Source organism: Cygnus atratus, chromosome 2 (genome assembly GCF_013377495.2).
Source record: "Cygnus atratus isolate AKBS03 ecotype Queensland, Australia chromosome 2, CAtr_DNAZoo_HiC_assembly, whole genome shotgun sequence".
Taxonomy (NCBI): domain Eukaryota; kingdom Metazoa; phylum Chordata; class Aves; order Anseriformes; family Anatidae; genus Cygnus; species Cygnus atratus.
In genome coordinates this window covers 136,341,794-136,359,284 of record NC_066363.1, presented here as the reverse complement: position 1 = coordinate 136,359,284, position 17,491 = coordinate 136,341,794, and the positions used below count along the sequence as shown (strand labels likewise).

Genomic DNA, 17,491 nt, shown 5'->3' with positions numbered 1-17,491 from the left:
TTGAAAAAAAAATCCTGTTTCTTGTGTCTGCATCTCTATCAGTACCATCAAATCAAGAGCAGAAACCTCCACGCACTCAGACCAACTCATCTGCAAAAAACAAGGGGTCAGCGATGCCCTTACACGGCAGAAATGACACTAGCACACAGTAACTAATCCACAGTAACTGGAACTAAACCAATTAATCTAAATGTATTTTGAAAACTGTATTTTGGAGTTAGTATTATCTTACTTGGGAATAGAGGAAGGCCAGATGGAAATGTACTCTGCTGTAATATCATTCACAATATCTTCCTAAGAGAAGAGAGATAGGAAAAGAAATTACAAAGGGAAATGCTTCAAGAAATCCAAATGTGATCTTTATATGTACTAACCCGAACATTATGAAGCTTGACAAACAGGGACAATATTGTAGTTAAAACCAACGGTTCCTGTAAGGAAAAGGAAAAATGTGATGGACATTCCCGTGAAATTAACAGAAATCCACTTTCTTCGCTAAGCTTTAAAGCTACGTCAGTTGTTCTGACATCATTACTTCCTATTGAAATAGGACAGTATTTTGTTAAGAATCCTGCAGCACAGGAAGACTACGAGAAAATTTCTTTAAGTAGTCTTCAATTATTTCAAATTTTCCTGAATAACTGCCTGAATATAAAATTTACTTAGACTTTGTACACTTCTCCCCTCCTACTGGCTAACCTTTAGCTTAAGCTAGGCTTATTACACCTTTCCGTGCATTTACGCACACACACACACACTAAACAATTTCCCTTTCTTTTACTTCTGCTGCATAATTTTGATGCAAGTAGCAGCTTCTTCCTCCCCTCCAGAAGAAATGCTTTCCCAAGGCGTCCAACCTTCATGAGAACCGGAATAAAATAAACTCTTCCTGTTAACTGATCTCTACTGTCAGAATTCAGGATCATGTTGTTCAACATCATGCTAATCAACACTGCTGTATGACAGGCGTAACAAATTTAGTTCTTCAGCCATATAAGAACATCTATATGGCTATTGCATTTTCTGGACTTTTCCTGTTAAATTCCAGAGAGGTGTTAACACCAGAAGGAAGTTCTGATTGTAAGCACATTGCCAAGTCAACTCTAACTTACCCGAAGCTTTTTGATGAAGGACAGCAATTCACTCCTAAATCAGGGACACAAAGATCTGTGTAAGTAATCGACCACAACTGACAGCATATACAAACTTAATTCACTGGAAATAAGAGTCAGTAAAGGAAATTCTTCATCTGCCAAAACAACCCTTCAGCTCTAAGCTTACAAATGCTGAGTGTACAAACGAGAAAGTTCAGTCAGGTCATTCACTTTTAATACAGTCACTGAAAAGTTTGACTTTTATAATTAAGAAAAGGTTAAAATAGTAGATGTGTCATATTTATCAAGCTACAAAAGGCACAAAACTCATTTTGTATCGAGTCGGACATTGAACTGTACTGTAATTCTCCAAGCTAGGACTGCAACAGTGACCTACAGGCTTACAGAATAGGGTGCACAATGATCATTTGTAACGCACATAGATTTCCTTGTCATGCCACATCAGAAATTGTCACCATAAGCAAGGCAGACAAGCACAGCCTGTTTGGAAAAGGTTTTGCTGATTCTTTTCCACAATAAAAACAGGGGCGTTGCCCTTCAGTCTGAATTACAGTGGTCAGAAGAGGTTCAGGATCCTAAAGTACACCTGTAGGGCTTCCTTTTTCTTGCCAGAGTATACAATTAAAACATAAAGCAAGCGTGTACCCTCTTCCACCCATCCCACATCAATGTAAGCAAAAGCAGCTGGCCTTTAGGTGCGCATGAACCCGATTTGGTCAAGAAAGGCAAAGGAACAGCCCATACTTTTGACAGGGGAGCCTTTTCCAAGTTTTTAATACGGAGAGCTATTCCATATAACCATACATTTCAGAGTTTATCATAACAGGCATCTTATAGTCAGTCTCGGACTTAAGGAGAGGCTAAATACACTGTTTGGACAAATCAGAGTTCTAAACCCATCATCGGTTACCACTAAGGCAAGCAGAGATTAGGTAACTAACAGGGAAATCGACACAGCTCTTCAGCTGCTGCCACCACTATGATAGAGGAATACAGTCAGCTCTTGACTGGAATTTGGGGTTAAGTATACAAATCAAACAATCTTAAAAGTAAGTTAAGAAAAGGTACCTGTACATAATGCCTAGCGTAGACTCCCTGTGTTTTATCAAACTCACTCTGCCATCGTTCCCCCGTTTGTGCTGGTTGGATACACTGCAGATTTGTACAACCACTTCCCAGAGGTCTTTAGCTGTCCGTCTGCTTTCTTTGGGACCTGGGAGTTCTTTGCACGTAGCAGCCAGCAACTGTCCCAGCTGTGCGACGCAAACGAAATACAGTAAGCAGAGTTTCTCTGAATATTGACTGGAGCAAAGGAATTATCGGTGTTTAAGATGACTAAGCAGACAATTTTAAGCTCCAAAACTACATAGCAACGTAACTAAACTTTGCAGCAGAGGACCTTGACCTGTAATCTGGAAGACAAGAATTAAACAAAACGTTCTTCCCTTCACTACTTCCCGTATGGTGTATTTCATTATGACAAGCAGAATGTAAAGCTTGTTTTCAGGAGCTTAATCAAATATATAGAGATATATTTTTAGGTTGTATATAATATAGTTTTACAAAGACTAGATCCCTCAAATACCCATAACTGTCATATAACAATTAATCTGAACTAAAAGTCAAATAAAGTTGTGCTGGCACCCTCTGCTACACAGAGAAACCTAAGGGTCAAAATGGAATTTATAGGAAGCACCACAGGTAACCAGAGCAGGCCAAAAATGTGTCCTGTAATACTATCAGCATTCAGCTTTATTGCCTGACTGACGCAAAAACACTACTATAAAACCATTCTGAAAGTCAGGTTTCAAGAACAGCAGTGCGTGAATGTCCACAGAAATTAAACACTGGTATCATGTTCAAAAATGGAACCATTACAGTGCATTTGGTGTCTTTGGAACAGAAAGACAACCAGACACGAAGCCTGGTATCTTTACACTTCTCGTATCTCCCACATAAACCTAGGCCGAATCCCAGCTGAGAGGCGAGTCCTTCCCGGAAGTGCTACTATAGGGTTTCAGCAGCCAGCTCGGGGCTTGTTACCACACGTGCCTGATGCTCAGGGACCCAACCTCAGCTGGCAGATGACAAGGGCTACAATGCAGTTCGGTTCATCTGTTCTGCAGGACAGCCCGCGAGTCTTTTGCCAGCTGTCAAACACATTCGTTGTTTAGCCTTGCTCTGTCTTCTTTACCAGACTTTACTCGTTGTAGCAATAAAATTGTGACACTTGTGGCAGAAATGTACCTGCTTTTACAAGTACAAGCGACCTCAACAAGAAAAAGTCAGTTACAGTCCGACAAGGCTCTGAGACTGAGCAGCTGTTACCTTTACGTAAGGATTAGTTTGAACCAGAGGTAACGGAACTTGCATGGTCAAATACTCATTTTCACGCCAGTTTAACAAGAAGGCAACACATTCTTCAGCTATAACTTGCCGAAGAGGAATATCTGGAAGGAAATAGGTTTTTTTTTTTTTATTTTTTTATTTTTGAGGAAAACAGCATTATATGAAATCAAGCAAAATCAATCCCCTTTGATTAACCATTTCTGTTTTGTATGTCCCATCACAGAAAAAATGATGCTTAGCCCTAAAGAGACTTCGCCTCTGAAAATTAGAAGCAACACCTGCTTCCTCCAACAGCAACAATACTACACAGCTCCCTCAGTCTGAAACCACATGGACTACTTCAATAACTAATTAAACTTTCCAGATAAAATGCAGACATGTTTATCCTGTTCAAACCCTTTAAGTGGCACTAAGCAGAAATTGTCAATGTTTAGCAGTATGTAAGCACCATGATGTCACTGTTCTCATTTCCAACTTCTAAAAGCTAAATGAACTTCTAAAGACTCACCGAATAACAACATCACACTTCACCACCGTTTTTCCAACATACTATATTGGAAAATATACTACATATTATATGGTATATAAATATATACTGAAACGGTTTATCTGAATACAAAGTTACCGCTTTCTCCTCCTCTTTGTGCTTTACAGTGTCTCAGGAAAAACAGCAACATACTCACCAGGTACTCTCATTTCCAAATATCCTCGGACTCTGCTTATAAGATCAGAAGGAGGACGTTCTCCATTAACGCCAGGTCCGGCTTCGTGAGTGTAAATGTCTAAGAGCAGCATTTCGTTCAGCATGACTTGACGGAGTTTTGGAGAAAACTCTGTCACAAGTTCCAAGCAAGCAGCAAAAAGTTGCTTTGCATGGACAAAATCCTGCAATGAAGAGGATACACGTGTGTTAATGGTTCTGAATGGATTCGTGAGGAAAAAGAAGTCTAAGAGCTAAAATCCTGGCCAAAGCAGCCTTTGCATCCATTATTGCTAGCATTCCTTAAGAAACTCACAATAATCACATACGTTTTTGAGTCCTTTGGACTCCTATTTAGCTTCATACTTCCCACAGTTTCAAATTTTTCAAACAAAAGAAGTTTAAGCAAAAACATACCAAAAAAGTTAACTACAGGCATATTATATAGACAGTTCGGTTTTACCCTGTAGTTTTAACAAACTATAGTATAGTCAATTACAAGGCAAATAAAAGAGCATTCCAGTAAATTCTTTAAGTAAAACAGCCAAAAGAACATCAATGAAAAAGAAAATCAATGTTGGGTTTAGGTGCAACATGATTTAGTATATCCTAAATAAGATTTTGTATGAACTAAATTATCTCCCAGCCCAACTCACCAGAATGCCACTACCCTTGCTCTGGAACTTTGTGAGACAGGGATATTTAATTTTTATATTACACACAGAGCTTGTTACTAGATCTCTATCACCTCCCATTTCTTCAGCCCTTTTTCTCATAAAGGGCTTTCCATATTTTCATTGTTGTTCAAACTAACTCACCAGTAACTTCAGATGGCTTGCTCACCTTGATTGCACTGCAGTGTAATCCCTTCGCCATAAGGATGTAGACCAAGTCCCTAGTCAGGTTATCTTTGATTCCTAAAATAACATTGCCGTAAACATTTGGTACTTCCCACTGAGAGAAAAACACGCAAGACATTTGCACAGAGTTTTAGAATTCACATCTTTGTTTAAGCATTGAAAATAAAACTCAGATGTCAAAAATGCTTAATTTCTAAGTACCAGTTGCAGAAATGTTTACATCTGATCAGCAGTAATGCATAGCTCAGACATACAGAAATACATTAAAAATTGTTGCCTACCCCACTTTGTTCATATGCACATATGGTCATGGGTTCATCTGTTCATATATGAATACGCAATAATTTGGAAAAAAAAAAACACAAAGACAAGGAATTCTTACCTAAGAAAAAAGTACTCCCTCTCTTGTTCTCAGCTACAGTTAAACAGCTACATTCCCTGACAGGAATTTAAACTAAAATAACATTGATAACTGGTCAGAGCACTGAAAGCAAAAATGACAGAAATTTACTTTTTCACAAGGCAAATCTGTGATACAGTCAGTTTAACGTGAAGGTTACACCTTTTTCATTCAAAATACGAGTTTAGATATATATCATTATTATTACACCAAGATTGTGCAGAGAGAAAATTGAAAAAGAAAATATTGAGGATCTACAGCAAAATGTTTACTGTTCATTGCGATATGACACCTGACCAGTCCTAGAATTAGTCTGTCATATGACGACATGAAATAAATTACCTTATTTGAGACTGTCCAGAATTGGCGTTCTGAAGTCATACCATGCAATTCAATTAAGATCTGGCGAATCCTCCAAGGGTCTACTGACAATATGAGCTGATGTTCAAGCTGGCCAATATTGACACTTGCTGAAGCTAGGAACAACAACAACAACAAAAAACGATGTCTCCAGGGCATTCCTTCTTAATGTAGAGCCTTACAATTATTTAGTAGATGACACTTTAAACGACATATGAAGAACAGAAGATACACCAATGCTTTTAAAGGCCTCTTTATTCGTGGTACTGCCCACCAGTCACACAAACTTTAGTGCTGCTCTAAGTCCATAGGCAGGAATACACCCTGCCTGGGAAAAGCTGCTAGTCAGATTCAGTTCAAACCAACTGCCACACCTCTCTCTCGCTTGGTCTACTAGCACACACTTATTTTAGCATATACTCATTTGAGATACAAGTGAAGTACAAGCAAAAGAACAAAGCTCTTGAACAAGCAGGACATTCACTGACTAAAAGTGGGAAGTATTTGCTCTAAAAACCATTTACTCTAAACTAGAAAACAGATCTACACCTATTTTCATGCCTGAGGTTACCGTGTAACTGCACAGATATAAATTAATGAAACACTGAATATTACCTGGGATATCATAAAAAGAAGTCACAGGTTTTGTGCACAGGTTGATCCTAGGAGATCTCTTCCGCATTTCATCAATGAGCAGTTTCCGTTCATCATCTTTCAGAAGTTTTATGAACAGATCATGAGATGAAATCATGAAGACAAGCTGAAGATCTTCCAAACCCAAACACAAGTTTCTAAATAAAAAAAGTTAATAATCAGAAGGAGGAAGTTGTTCATTTTTCCAGTTACAGGTTCTCAACAGCACTTATTATGCTGCATTACATTGCTTATAAGATGCAAATTCAGGGTATCAAAACCAGTACATACTTGAGAAATGATGCCATTTTCCTCTTCAAAGATTCAGAAGCATTTTCCAAGTTTATTGATCTCGAACAAACCTGGGGAAAAGTAAGCAGTAACAACTGAGCCAGAGCTTAGAAATCTTAGAAATCAGTTTGCTGATTCACAATTACCAATTAGCAGCCCTCTGTCTCAAGGGAGGCAAGACAGTTATCTGACAAATACTGCGCTACCAGATGGATCAAAATTGCTTTCTCTCTGTACACAAGAAGCTTTTTCAGACAACTGATCTTCCTTGACACAATCTACTTTTTTTTCAGTTCAGTTCCTGATATTTAGGTGTGCTGACACTGAATGCCACGGTATGAGTCAGTCAAAAGATAATTAAGAACATAAAGACCTTTTGCACGACTTTAAAAACGAACTAAAATTTCAGAGTGCAAAACCATAAGATCCACTAGGATTAACTTGAAAAAATGCATTAGTTTAAATTCAACTATTTAGTTATCTTTAATTGCCAGCTTACATGATTTTTTTTCTTTTTGAGAAATATGCTCAATATGACCGGTTGATGGAACAGCTTTTGCTGGCTCTGTATTTCAGAGTATTATCAGTCACTTTTAGCCACATACTTGAAGAGAACAGCTGCAACTGACGCGCAAAAGACAAGACTCAAATTAAGCAGAAGATGAAACTAACAGCAAAGCAACAAAAGGAGTAAGTTCAGTCTGAGCAACAACTTCCAAAAAGCTTCACTGAGAGCAATAGTTTAAGTCTCACATATCCAGAACATCAGGACAGTTTCATGACTTGCTAGTTTTTACAACAAAGCTGGCAAGAGCGGTCCTCTTTCACAAACACTTTTTTCCAGTATCTCTCTCTCTGTCTTGCAGAATGTTTCTTTGTTCCTCAAGAAGAGATGTTCAGTAATATCACTATATATTTTAATGAGGTCAGGAAACCCAGGGACTTCAAAACCCAGCTGAAGCAGTAAGTCAACAGGGGTTCCTCCCCAACAGATGAACTAGCAACACAGATGCAAGGCTGATTATATATAGTGTATTTGTGCTGCCTGCAAAGAAGTTGAATGAAGTTTGAGAAGTTACCTTACCAAGTATTTTTCTCTGTCTCCGAAACACAAGCATTACTTGCAACAGTCACACAGTTAACTGGGGAAAGAGATACCTCCTTAAATACCATCTCCCCACCTAGTTTCAGGTAGTAATTTCTTACCTCCAGGAGGAAGTCTATTTTCTCTTTGTTGGGTTTCAGGAACAGCAGACAAAACTGAACATCAATTATTTCACCCTGCAATATATCACGGACGGTGTTGCACACGCAAATTTTGAAACAAACTTCATCCAGAGCATCGTTCCTGCATGAACACAAAACCCAAGATCACAGAACTTCTCTGACAAACGCAGTTGGTATCCAGGCAAAGCTCCGCGTGTCAGACCCCAAGACAAGTCTGGAGCACATACCTCTGTCCATGACTGCACTCCAAAAAAAATTTACTTAGGATCTACCTAAGTTCACCCAAGACCTCAGTTTTTTTGAAAGAAAATTCCCTCCTGGCTTACAGCTCTGTTCCACACACAAGCTTCATTTTCTCTTCAGCCTGAGCACCACTGGGACTCCAGCTAGAGCAGTGTGACCAACACACAGGTACATCTCCTCTTGGTAAGCATTCCCCACACATTGCTGACAGCCAAGACAACTTCAGGCGTATTTACGCATCTCAGGATGCACAAACTGGGCTGGTTCAGCAGTGCACAAAGCTCCTAATCACAGGTAACTACACTGCCAAAGTTCCCAAACAAAGTACACATCTCCTAAAATATCACTGCTTAGTACAGCAGTCTGATTGGCTTTGACTTCAAGCTTCAGAAGACCTCTGTAGAGGCATTTACTTAGTTAAAAATTTAAAAATGTGTGTGTATATATATATAAAATTTGTTTTTAAAAGATTTCGTATACTTGAAAATCATAACTCATCTTCTCAACCACATTGAACAGACCATTATTTAGCATCTCACCCTTGTAGAGCATTTTGGAACAGTTCTCTTTGCACGGATTGCCTGAACTGAACAGGTAAACTGAGGGCTAGATTATCTTCAAGGAATATCTTCACCAAGTCCTACAACACAAGCACATTGGAATGAATCAATGGATAATTCAATAGTTACAGGTAACAGAGTAGATGGAATCATCAGCACATAACAACAAAAAGAGAAGAACTCCACTAGAAGCAGGCTTTAATTAAGCGCAATACCTGATAGTTGCCAGTTTTCAAACAGCTATCGATTTGATTGTAAGGAGTTGCCTGTTGAGATGCATCGTCATCAGATGAGGTAAGAACTCCACAAGCTTGACAGTACCCCGCCAACCGTCCTTCATCTATGGTATAATGAAGCGACGATGAACCAATCTGAAAAGTAACAGTCGATTCGATCTGAGTGATCAAGTATTATGAAACACGAGCTTAATTCTGAAGCACAAATGGAGACTCTCAGTTTCTCCTAACAACAAAACAGTCGAAGAATGTGTGTGTACACACTTATGTTTTTGTCCTTTCTGCAGCTTACACCATGCTTTGTCTTTTTAAATGAAAATTTGGGTTTTGCAGTTTCAGAAATATAAATGTGAAGCAAAATGAAAAAGGAAGCGTATCTTAACTGTAAGTGAAAACATTATCTTTTGTAAAAGGTCAGAACAGACAGATCTCATTTCCAACAGAACACTGGATAAACATGAATAGGAAATGCTGTATGATTACCTTCCTCAAAAACACAACAGCGCTATCAGAATAGCACAGTGGGCATGGATTGTACTGCTTAGCCAAGTTAATATTAACACTGGAGATGGTACTAGTTGTATAACCAAATATTCAATACACAACAGAATAAAACAATAATACATCACACCGGATCAATATAGTTCTGAACAAGACCCAATGTAAAACAAAGCAACAGAAGTTGTTGCCAAAATGCCATGAAGTTTCTTTAAAAAAAATAGGTATACCATAAGCTTTACACTGCTGAAGAAGGAAACAGTGATTTACTTCCTTTTTCTTTAGAAGAGCTGAACATAAACTATAATAAAACACTCATTACCCTTGCAATCAACTCCCTTGTTTTGAAAAACTTCTCTTTAGCGTTTTCATGGAGAGCTGCATTCGTAGCTCCTTGCTGAAAGTAGATTGCACCCAAGTCATAGCAAACCTGTAAACAGCATTGATATAAGACATGTTATCTTGGAAATTTATATAACATTTCAAGTCAACATTAAGTATTTCAGCTCAGTTTTTACATATATTTAAACTATTCCCAGTTTTATCTGGTGTATTGACACACGCTGTGTATCTTTCCCCACATACTTCAATTGTTTCCTTTGTAACTGCGATCTCAGTGTAAGTAATTCTGCACAGGCATTAAGAAAATTACAGAATGATTTCCACAGAATAGTAAGAAGAGTGCAATAAGCAGTCCTTGTCATACAACAGTTTACTCCAGACTAGGAAAAAGTGAGGGTTTGTGAGCAATAATATTTACAACGTTGAAAGAAGTTTTAATAGCATATAAATGAACTCAATTACATTTTACTGCACTGAAGAAAGAACGCAAAAAACATCAGTAGAAAAATACTGCAGTTTATTTCAAAATATCATGCTACGTTTTGTCTAAAGAAACAGAGGTAAATTGAAAGCTTTAGTCGAGAACATAAAGTACCTGGCACTGTATCTCCTCCGCACTGATTTTCAGTCCAGCTGTGGAACTCTCTGTTTCCCCATTCACCATACCAGGCTCCATGGCTAATAAATCCAGAGTTCTTATCGTGTGGACATAGAGATCTTTATTCAGTTTAAGTGCTCCTTCTAGCACCAGGATGGAATCAGCAGCCTGCTCCTTCAACTGTAACAGTTCGAACGCATTAAAAAGAAAAAAAGAAAAAAGAAAAATCATGGTTTTAAAGCTTAGCTTTGGGTTTAAATTAATACTAGAAATTTAACAGCATAGTAAAGTGATAGCAAAGAAAATTTCCTTAACACACTCGTCTGCTCCTGTATTTCTTGTACAATAACGAAATTTCAGGTACTTGGAGCAACAGGATCAGACCCTGACTTCCAACAGAAACAAAACATTTTTCTCCCAGTTTCACTTATGGCTGTTTATCCACGTCTGGAGCATTAAGTTATCCAACAGCTGAATTGTAAATTCTCAGCTATTATTTCACAGCTGAACTAAAAGCAGCTTCTCTTTGAATAGCAAGATTTTTCCAGAATTTATGATGAATTGGTGAAACAGTTAAACATCATTTACATTCACTTATTTGAAAAAAAATAAAAAAAGAAAAAGTATAAATGCAAAGCCTTTAACTTATTCTAGGTACAAGAGCAGGGAAAGGAGCTAGGCTGCTTCTGAAATAGAGGGTTTATTTTTCCTCTTTCTTGCTTGTCTCAAAGGAAAACACTTTAAGCACACCTAGCATTCTGTTGAAAGCAACATACCGAAAATGCACCTCCTAAATCCTCTTAAAAAAAAGGTAAGCATTATATTTTGCTGCCATATGATTTTACACCTCAAGCACAGTATGGTCTTACTAACCACACACTGATTTTGTGGAGGCTTGCTTCATTCATATGGCTCCAGGGATGGACTGATGAAAGAACACTTCAATCTCACAAAACAAATTCCGTACTAAATCCGCTACAACACTGTCCAAAACACAGCAAAACTTCTGAAAATGCTAGAAGTGCCTAATATAATATAAATGTACCAAATCCAACAAAATTGTGACGCAATTGTTTATCTTCTGTCCATTCATATTTACATGTAGATTCAAGCAAAAATTAGAGGTGGAAAAAATCTCACCACTTTCAAAATATTTTCAGTTAGTTCCTTTTCTTGCTGCATCTGGTTCATCCTGAAAAAACAGAGATGTGGTCAACACCTTAATTATAAAGCAGGCCATCCTATTATTTTACTTCATGCTCTAGACCACAACAATTAATTCCAAAAAAGTTTTGTTTAAGTATGTTTTTAACATCATTATGCTGGGCCATCAAACATTCTTAGCTATCTCTCTGAAATACAAGATTATGTAATTAAAAGATATAATGAAGAGTTTAAGATAAGAATATGATCTAATAAAATGAAAGTTTCAGTTTTCATTTCCTTGTGTATTTGTTTGTTGTTTTCTTTTTAAATCAGATTGTTAATATTAGCAAAATCATCATGAAGCAATCAGCTTCAACAGCCTCAAGTCTCTTGAAGCTTCACTGCTAAAATCTTCACAAGCATACGTGAGGGGCAGGAGCAGGGTTTGCATGATTATGTAAAAATTAGAAGTATTTTTAAATTGTTTCCCCATATAGAATCTTCTGATTCAGGATCAGACCCAGATACAGATAGGACAGTACAAGATTTCTAGTAGAAATACTAGTAGGGTTTCTAATCAACACTTGTCAGACTCTCTCATACAAGCCAGAATATTATACATCTAATACTAGAGTACAAAATTAACATAAAACACTTGAAAATTACCAATGAGATACTCTCAACTTTATCTGAGAAATGCATAATACAAGAGTCAAATCTAAGGACGGGTTGTAACTAAAGCCACGCAATTTGCGGAATGAAAACTCAATACTGACTTTAGATTACAAAGAATTGTCTAATCATCAAAAACATTTTGTTATTTCTCAGGTTATCTATAATGTTGTGAACAGTTATAACAGAACAGCATTAATCAAGCCTGTGTAAGCCAAAACAGGATGCAAGAAATATATTGTGTTTAAACTAGAGAATAAGCTTTTTGCACAGAGAAATTGCCATCTCCCTTTCTTCTACTATTTTTCATGCCACTACAAAGTCACAGATCATAACACAATAAAAAAGCAGAACCACAGACATACAGATATACTGAGCATGCCTGACAGGAAAATAAGAATATACTTGAAATAAATTTAAGTTTTCCATGTTATAGCTAACCATTTTAAGCAATTGTATATTAAGATGATTTAATTCAATTACAGATTCTATTTCTGATTACAAAATACACAAAGTTCAAACGAATCATGCTGGTAACTTACACATTCAGTTGAGGTGGACCAGGTTTCACTTGCTTCACAGGAAAACTACTCTTAACAATGGTCCTTATTGCCCTACAGGGGGGAGAAAATTAGGCAAAGAACGGCGTTAGCTTCAGAAGTGTAATAAGATGACATGCCTCTTAAAAATATCAGATTATTATTTCAGATGCTTTAAACCATTACACTACACCCTCTACTTAAGAGGGCATCTACTATTTCAGAAATGTTCTTAAGCCCACAAAAAGCTAAACAGCAATAACATTTTTATTTTTACCTTCCTGAGATGACACTTCCAACTACTCCCTTGACCATTTTGTTAGGAAACAAACCCAGCTTTAAAATCGCTTTTCAGACTTAGCTCCTCACTACAAGCCATTTACAGACCACAACACTATTATTACTTTACGATTCTTTCTCATTCTACATACAGGTACACAGAAAGAAGAAAACAGTGTTTACTTCTATCATGATTTTAAGATTATTGCCTTAAAAGTAGTTTACCATCTGTTGTAGAGCAGTATGGCCATTGCAGTGGTTGGGGGTATGCTGGACAGGTCTACATCCACGTGCTTAGTCCCTGGGGGAACCTTGCTGATACACAGAAGCTCATTCAGGAGCATGTTCAACACAGGAACGGATAAGCTGTCAAAAAGAATAGAATTAGGTACTTCATACAGTAATTCTACTTCTGGAATGTTTAAATAATTTACACTACTACTCGGTACTATATTATTAGTTAACAAAGCATGGCAGCATGGTTAGCACGTCTACTTAGCATAATGAAATGCTCTGTATCAGATGACGTTCTAGATCAGTATGTAAAGCAGCAACCTGTATCAGTAACTAAGTCAAGCTTGTAGAAGGTTGTCCTGACAGAGCTATCTACTTCTATGCACACTGCATTAGTCTGCTCAGACACATCCCAAAAATAATTCGTTTACAGCAACAGGTGCCAAATAGTGAGAAACTCTTTTCAAATTAGTCCCAGATCATACATCCAGAAGATAAGCAATTTTCATTTCCATATTTCCATTTTAAGTGGAACTTCACTCACATAAAGGAGACATTTATCTGTGCTATCATGTCTTAGCTCCCTTTTTGAGACATCATCTGCTACCAAACTATGTTAAGAGTAAGAACTGGAATGAGAACACCGTAGTTCCACTGTAAGCTGTAGTACATAACACCATACATTAGGTGGGACAGAGCCTTCCCTGATAAAATGGGAAGGCATGCAGGCTGGATTGCATCACTCCAAGCTTTTGAGGTGTAATTTAGCACAACTGAAACAATATTGCTAATTTAGACATTGGTTGAAATTAGCAGTGATCTGCTACTGCCAAAGTACCTTGAACCTTTTCACAAAGTTGCATTTTTTGCAACCAGCATTGAAAATAACCAGTTGAAACTACACTTGTAGCAACTAAAGCCAGAATCCTTGGTTAATAAGTTGTAGGTCTTGTGTTCCATTAGACTCCAGGTCTGTGACCACGCTATGATTTTTAAACTAACACACACTGGTTTTTACTAATGGCAGGTCCAGGAATCTTGTTTGCATTGGCAAGAGCAGAACATTATTCAACTGACTATAACAGCGGAAGTTTTAGAAAAAGCTGTGATTCTTTCTTAAACTACCCTGACTAAGCCTCCGGTCAGTTTGTCAGTTAAAAAAACAAAGAGCATAGTTCTTAACTGAGAACAATCTGAGGCTTCGTGAGCTCAAAGAGCGAGAACTCTTCCTAGCATATAGACAGATGCTGTATTAGGAATTGAAATGACTTCAGATTATTTCTCAGAAAAACAAAACAATTCTGTACTGAATCCCAGAATTAGCCCAATATTGTCAAACAGGAGGGCTGATTTTTTGATCAGGATTATACCCATATTTCGAAAAGAAGAGGTACTAACTGACAGCAAGTATGCCACAAATAAATGCCAGTGGAAGTTCTTCCCGCAGGAAGGGAAGCAGCCTTAAAAACGCCCTCTCGTACACACTCTGACACATCTGCTTTCAAAGCTAAAATATGTATAAAACCCCCTACTGTATACCAGATAGTTCTTTCTGTACAATATTTTCATAACTAACCACAATAAAGGTTTAAGCTTATTCTCTGCAGTTGCGCAGCACCTTGCAAAGGTACTTAAGGACGCAGTAATCCAGCCTCACAACACTCCACTAAGGCAGATAATTATAACAACAGATATGAAGTTCTTCACCTTTTTTCCCATAATAAGTAAAAATCAAGGACATCTCATTCCAAGTCCTTTTACCACTCACGATAGCACACTATTAAAAAAAAAAAAATTACGATCTTCATAGATTAAGAAGTACAAATAAAAGTTGGAGAGACAAGCCCCACCACTACTTTGAAGGAAGAGTTTTCAAAATACTTCTGAGATTAGTGAATTTCTCTAACACGTGACAAAGAACATGTAATTTTCAGATTAACTCCAAAGAAATAAGACAGTAAAATACGATTTAAAAACACATCCCCAACAAAAAAAAAAAATCAAACAAACTGAGTCAACTTAACTTTTATCTAGCAAAGAACTTTCTTCTTTCAAGGTGCTTGCAACTTTAACATACACTGAAGAAGTGGAGAATAAGTCTTGCCCCACTAAGTGTAATTCCATAATGCTTAGCAATGCCAAAGCAAATAGTTCCAGGCCTTGCAAGACCATTCAGTAGCTGAAATTATTGGCAGGAGGAGGAGTTTGTCTATTGCCCATTTCAACCACAGCCAGTTCAGTGATCTAGTTCACAGATATATGGAGCGCTTTACAACTATAAAGCTGGAGCAAGAGCTCCAACTTAATGCATTTCAGAACGGGGAAACTTCAGCTGTTTTTGTCACTCTAGAAAGAGTAACCTAAAACTTGTCTTTACACAGTAGACATCTGGACATCTTAGAACAGCATGCTTGCACGTAAGCACTTTAAATTATTAACAGCATCGATCTGCTTACGTCTAACCTACAGATGAAACAGAATTTGATTTCAGCTGGCAGACCCAAGACTCCTCTTAATCTAAGAAAGTTACTGCCCTAATAGCAAGCAAGAGAAATTTCCATTTGTTAAAATGAAGGAATTAAGCCACAAGTAGATCAGGTTGATGGTTGGACTTGGTAGTACTGAAGGTAAATGATTCTATGATTCTAAGTTTAGTAAATTCAGTATGAGGATGTACAGACCATACCTTTTCTCTAATACATCCAAATCCCACTTCAGGTGAGCAGCAACTTTAAGAGCAAGAAGTTTTAAAATGCGATTTCTTTTGTTATCAGGTGGTGGCTGGACTTGGTTCTGTTCATTCACTGATGGTTTGGAAGCTTGTTCCAAGAACTGGACGATCAGCTGTACAGGCGGTGGATCTGCAGAAAACACAACTTCTCTTCAAATTCCACGTAAGCTCAGAAATTCATTTCTTGTTGCAGCCATGATCAGGAATACCTTATCTCCTTATCATTTATATGGACAACATTGTCACCTGACAGGTTCTAATCCCAAGGGGTATTTTGTTTATGCTGAATCAAATCAGATTAACTTCTCTTTATTTAACCTTGAAGTTTATTTGACCACAATAACTGCATTCTTACGCTTCCATTTATTTTCCCTATTTTGTAATAATAAAGTTTTAGTACTTGTATCTACAGAAAATAACTGCTGTCCATTTAAATCAGTTAGCTGTTGTAAAAATAAATGCCTGCTTACACTTCTTCTCTGTACTTTAAATGTATTTATGAGCATCTTCTGTTATTTCTATGTACATTTAGAAGAAAAAAAATGTATGATTCTTAAAAGATATGAAAGCTGCAACATCTCTCCCTTACAATGTGACAGTCTCTCCAGTACCTCTGGGCTTTTATGAAGAACTGAAGACAAATCATTCATCAATAATTTTTATTGGAAAATAGCAGCATAAGATCTCAGCCCAAAAGATATAGCCTGATTGTGCTTAAATCTACTTTTTGTAAAAGCAGTGCTGTCACTGGTGGGTTTCCTGTCTCCTCCAGCTGTTTGGAGAATTCAGGCTCTGAAAAAAAATGATTTCTCTCTCTGATCTTCAAAAGATCAGCTACTATATATATATATATATATATTAAATATTTTTTATAATAGACCAGTCTATACAGCTTTTTATTCATTCCAGTCCGAAGCAAAGCAACTCCAGCACGGAACCTGTAGGAGGGCTGTAGCTCTTATGCTAGCAAGCCTTAACTGGGGAAACCCGGCTGCAAACCGCACTCATTTTTCCCAACAGCACTTCCCATTAAAAACAACAACAACAACAACAAAAACCCCTCCTTGTAACATCTCCGTAACTTATAAACGCAAAACGAAAACACGGCGAGGACAGGACAGTGAAACCACCAGGCAGGAAAAGGAGGATGAAACAGACGCCAAGCCCCCGTCCCTGTGCCGCCCCCGTCCCTGTGCCGCCCCCCTCCAGCCACGCACCGGGCGAGGGCTTCCGCAGGTGCTGCTCCAGCAGCTGCTCCTCCAGCAGGAACTCGAACCAGGAGGTCTGCGGCGGCGTGCAGGGCCGGCTGGACGTGGCCGCCTCCCGGTCGGCCGCCTCGGCGCTCATAGCGGCGGTGCTGCCCCGCGGCCGGGCCCCGCAACCGGCTGCCTGCCTCCGCCAAGGCTGCTGCGCCTGCAAGATGGCCGCCGGCCGCGGGCAGCGCGGGGCGGGGCGCGGGGTGAGGGCCAGCCCTCTGC

General features: G+C 38.2%; 1 protein-coding gene across 1 annotated transcript in view; it reads right to left on the bottom strand.

Annotated features, from left to right (window-relative positions):
- INTS8 (integrator complex subunit 8) overlaps positions 1 to 17,491 on the bottom strand; it is a 22,487-nt gene extending 4,996 nt beyond the window's left edge. Inside the window, exons 1-20 of the mRNA XM_035546358.2 lie at positions 17,231 to 17,491; positions 15,969 to 16,143; positions 13,274 to 13,414; positions 12,773 to 12,844; positions 11,553 to 11,604; positions 10,410 to 10,592; positions 9,795 to 9,902; positions 8,954 to 9,109; positions 8,718 to 8,818; positions 7,915 to 8,056; positions 6,709 to 6,779; positions 6,400 to 6,575; positions 5,767 to 5,900; positions 5,008 to 5,118; positions 4,148 to 4,349; positions 3,444 to 3,565; positions 2,184 to 2,368; positions 1,113 to 1,146; positions 375 to 431; positions 233 to 294 (exon numbers count right to left, since the gene is read on the bottom strand). Of these exons, the coding sequence (XP_035402251.1) occupies positions 233 to 294; positions 375 to 431; positions 1,113 to 1,146; positions 2,184 to 2,368; positions 3,444 to 3,565; positions 4,148 to 4,349; positions 5,008 to 5,118; positions 5,767 to 5,900; positions 6,400 to 6,575; positions 6,709 to 6,779; positions 7,915 to 8,056; positions 8,718 to 8,818; positions 8,954 to 9,109; positions 9,795 to 9,902; positions 10,410 to 10,592; positions 11,553 to 11,604; positions 12,773 to 12,844; positions 13,274 to 13,414; positions 15,969 to 16,143; positions 17,231 to 17,360 (2,414 nt within the window). The 5' untranslated portion in view covers positions 17,361 to 17,491. The remainder of the gene's footprint in view (positions 1 to 232; positions 295 to 374; positions 432 to 1,112; positions 1,147 to 2,183; positions 2,369 to 3,443; positions 3,566 to 4,147; positions 4,350 to 5,007; positions 5,119 to 5,766; positions 5,901 to 6,399; positions 6,576 to 6,708; positions 6,780 to 7,914; positions 8,057 to 8,717; positions 8,819 to 8,953; positions 9,110 to 9,794; positions 9,903 to 10,409; positions 10,593 to 11,552; positions 11,605 to 12,772; positions 12,845 to 13,273; positions 13,415 to 15,968; positions 16,144 to 17,230) is intronic.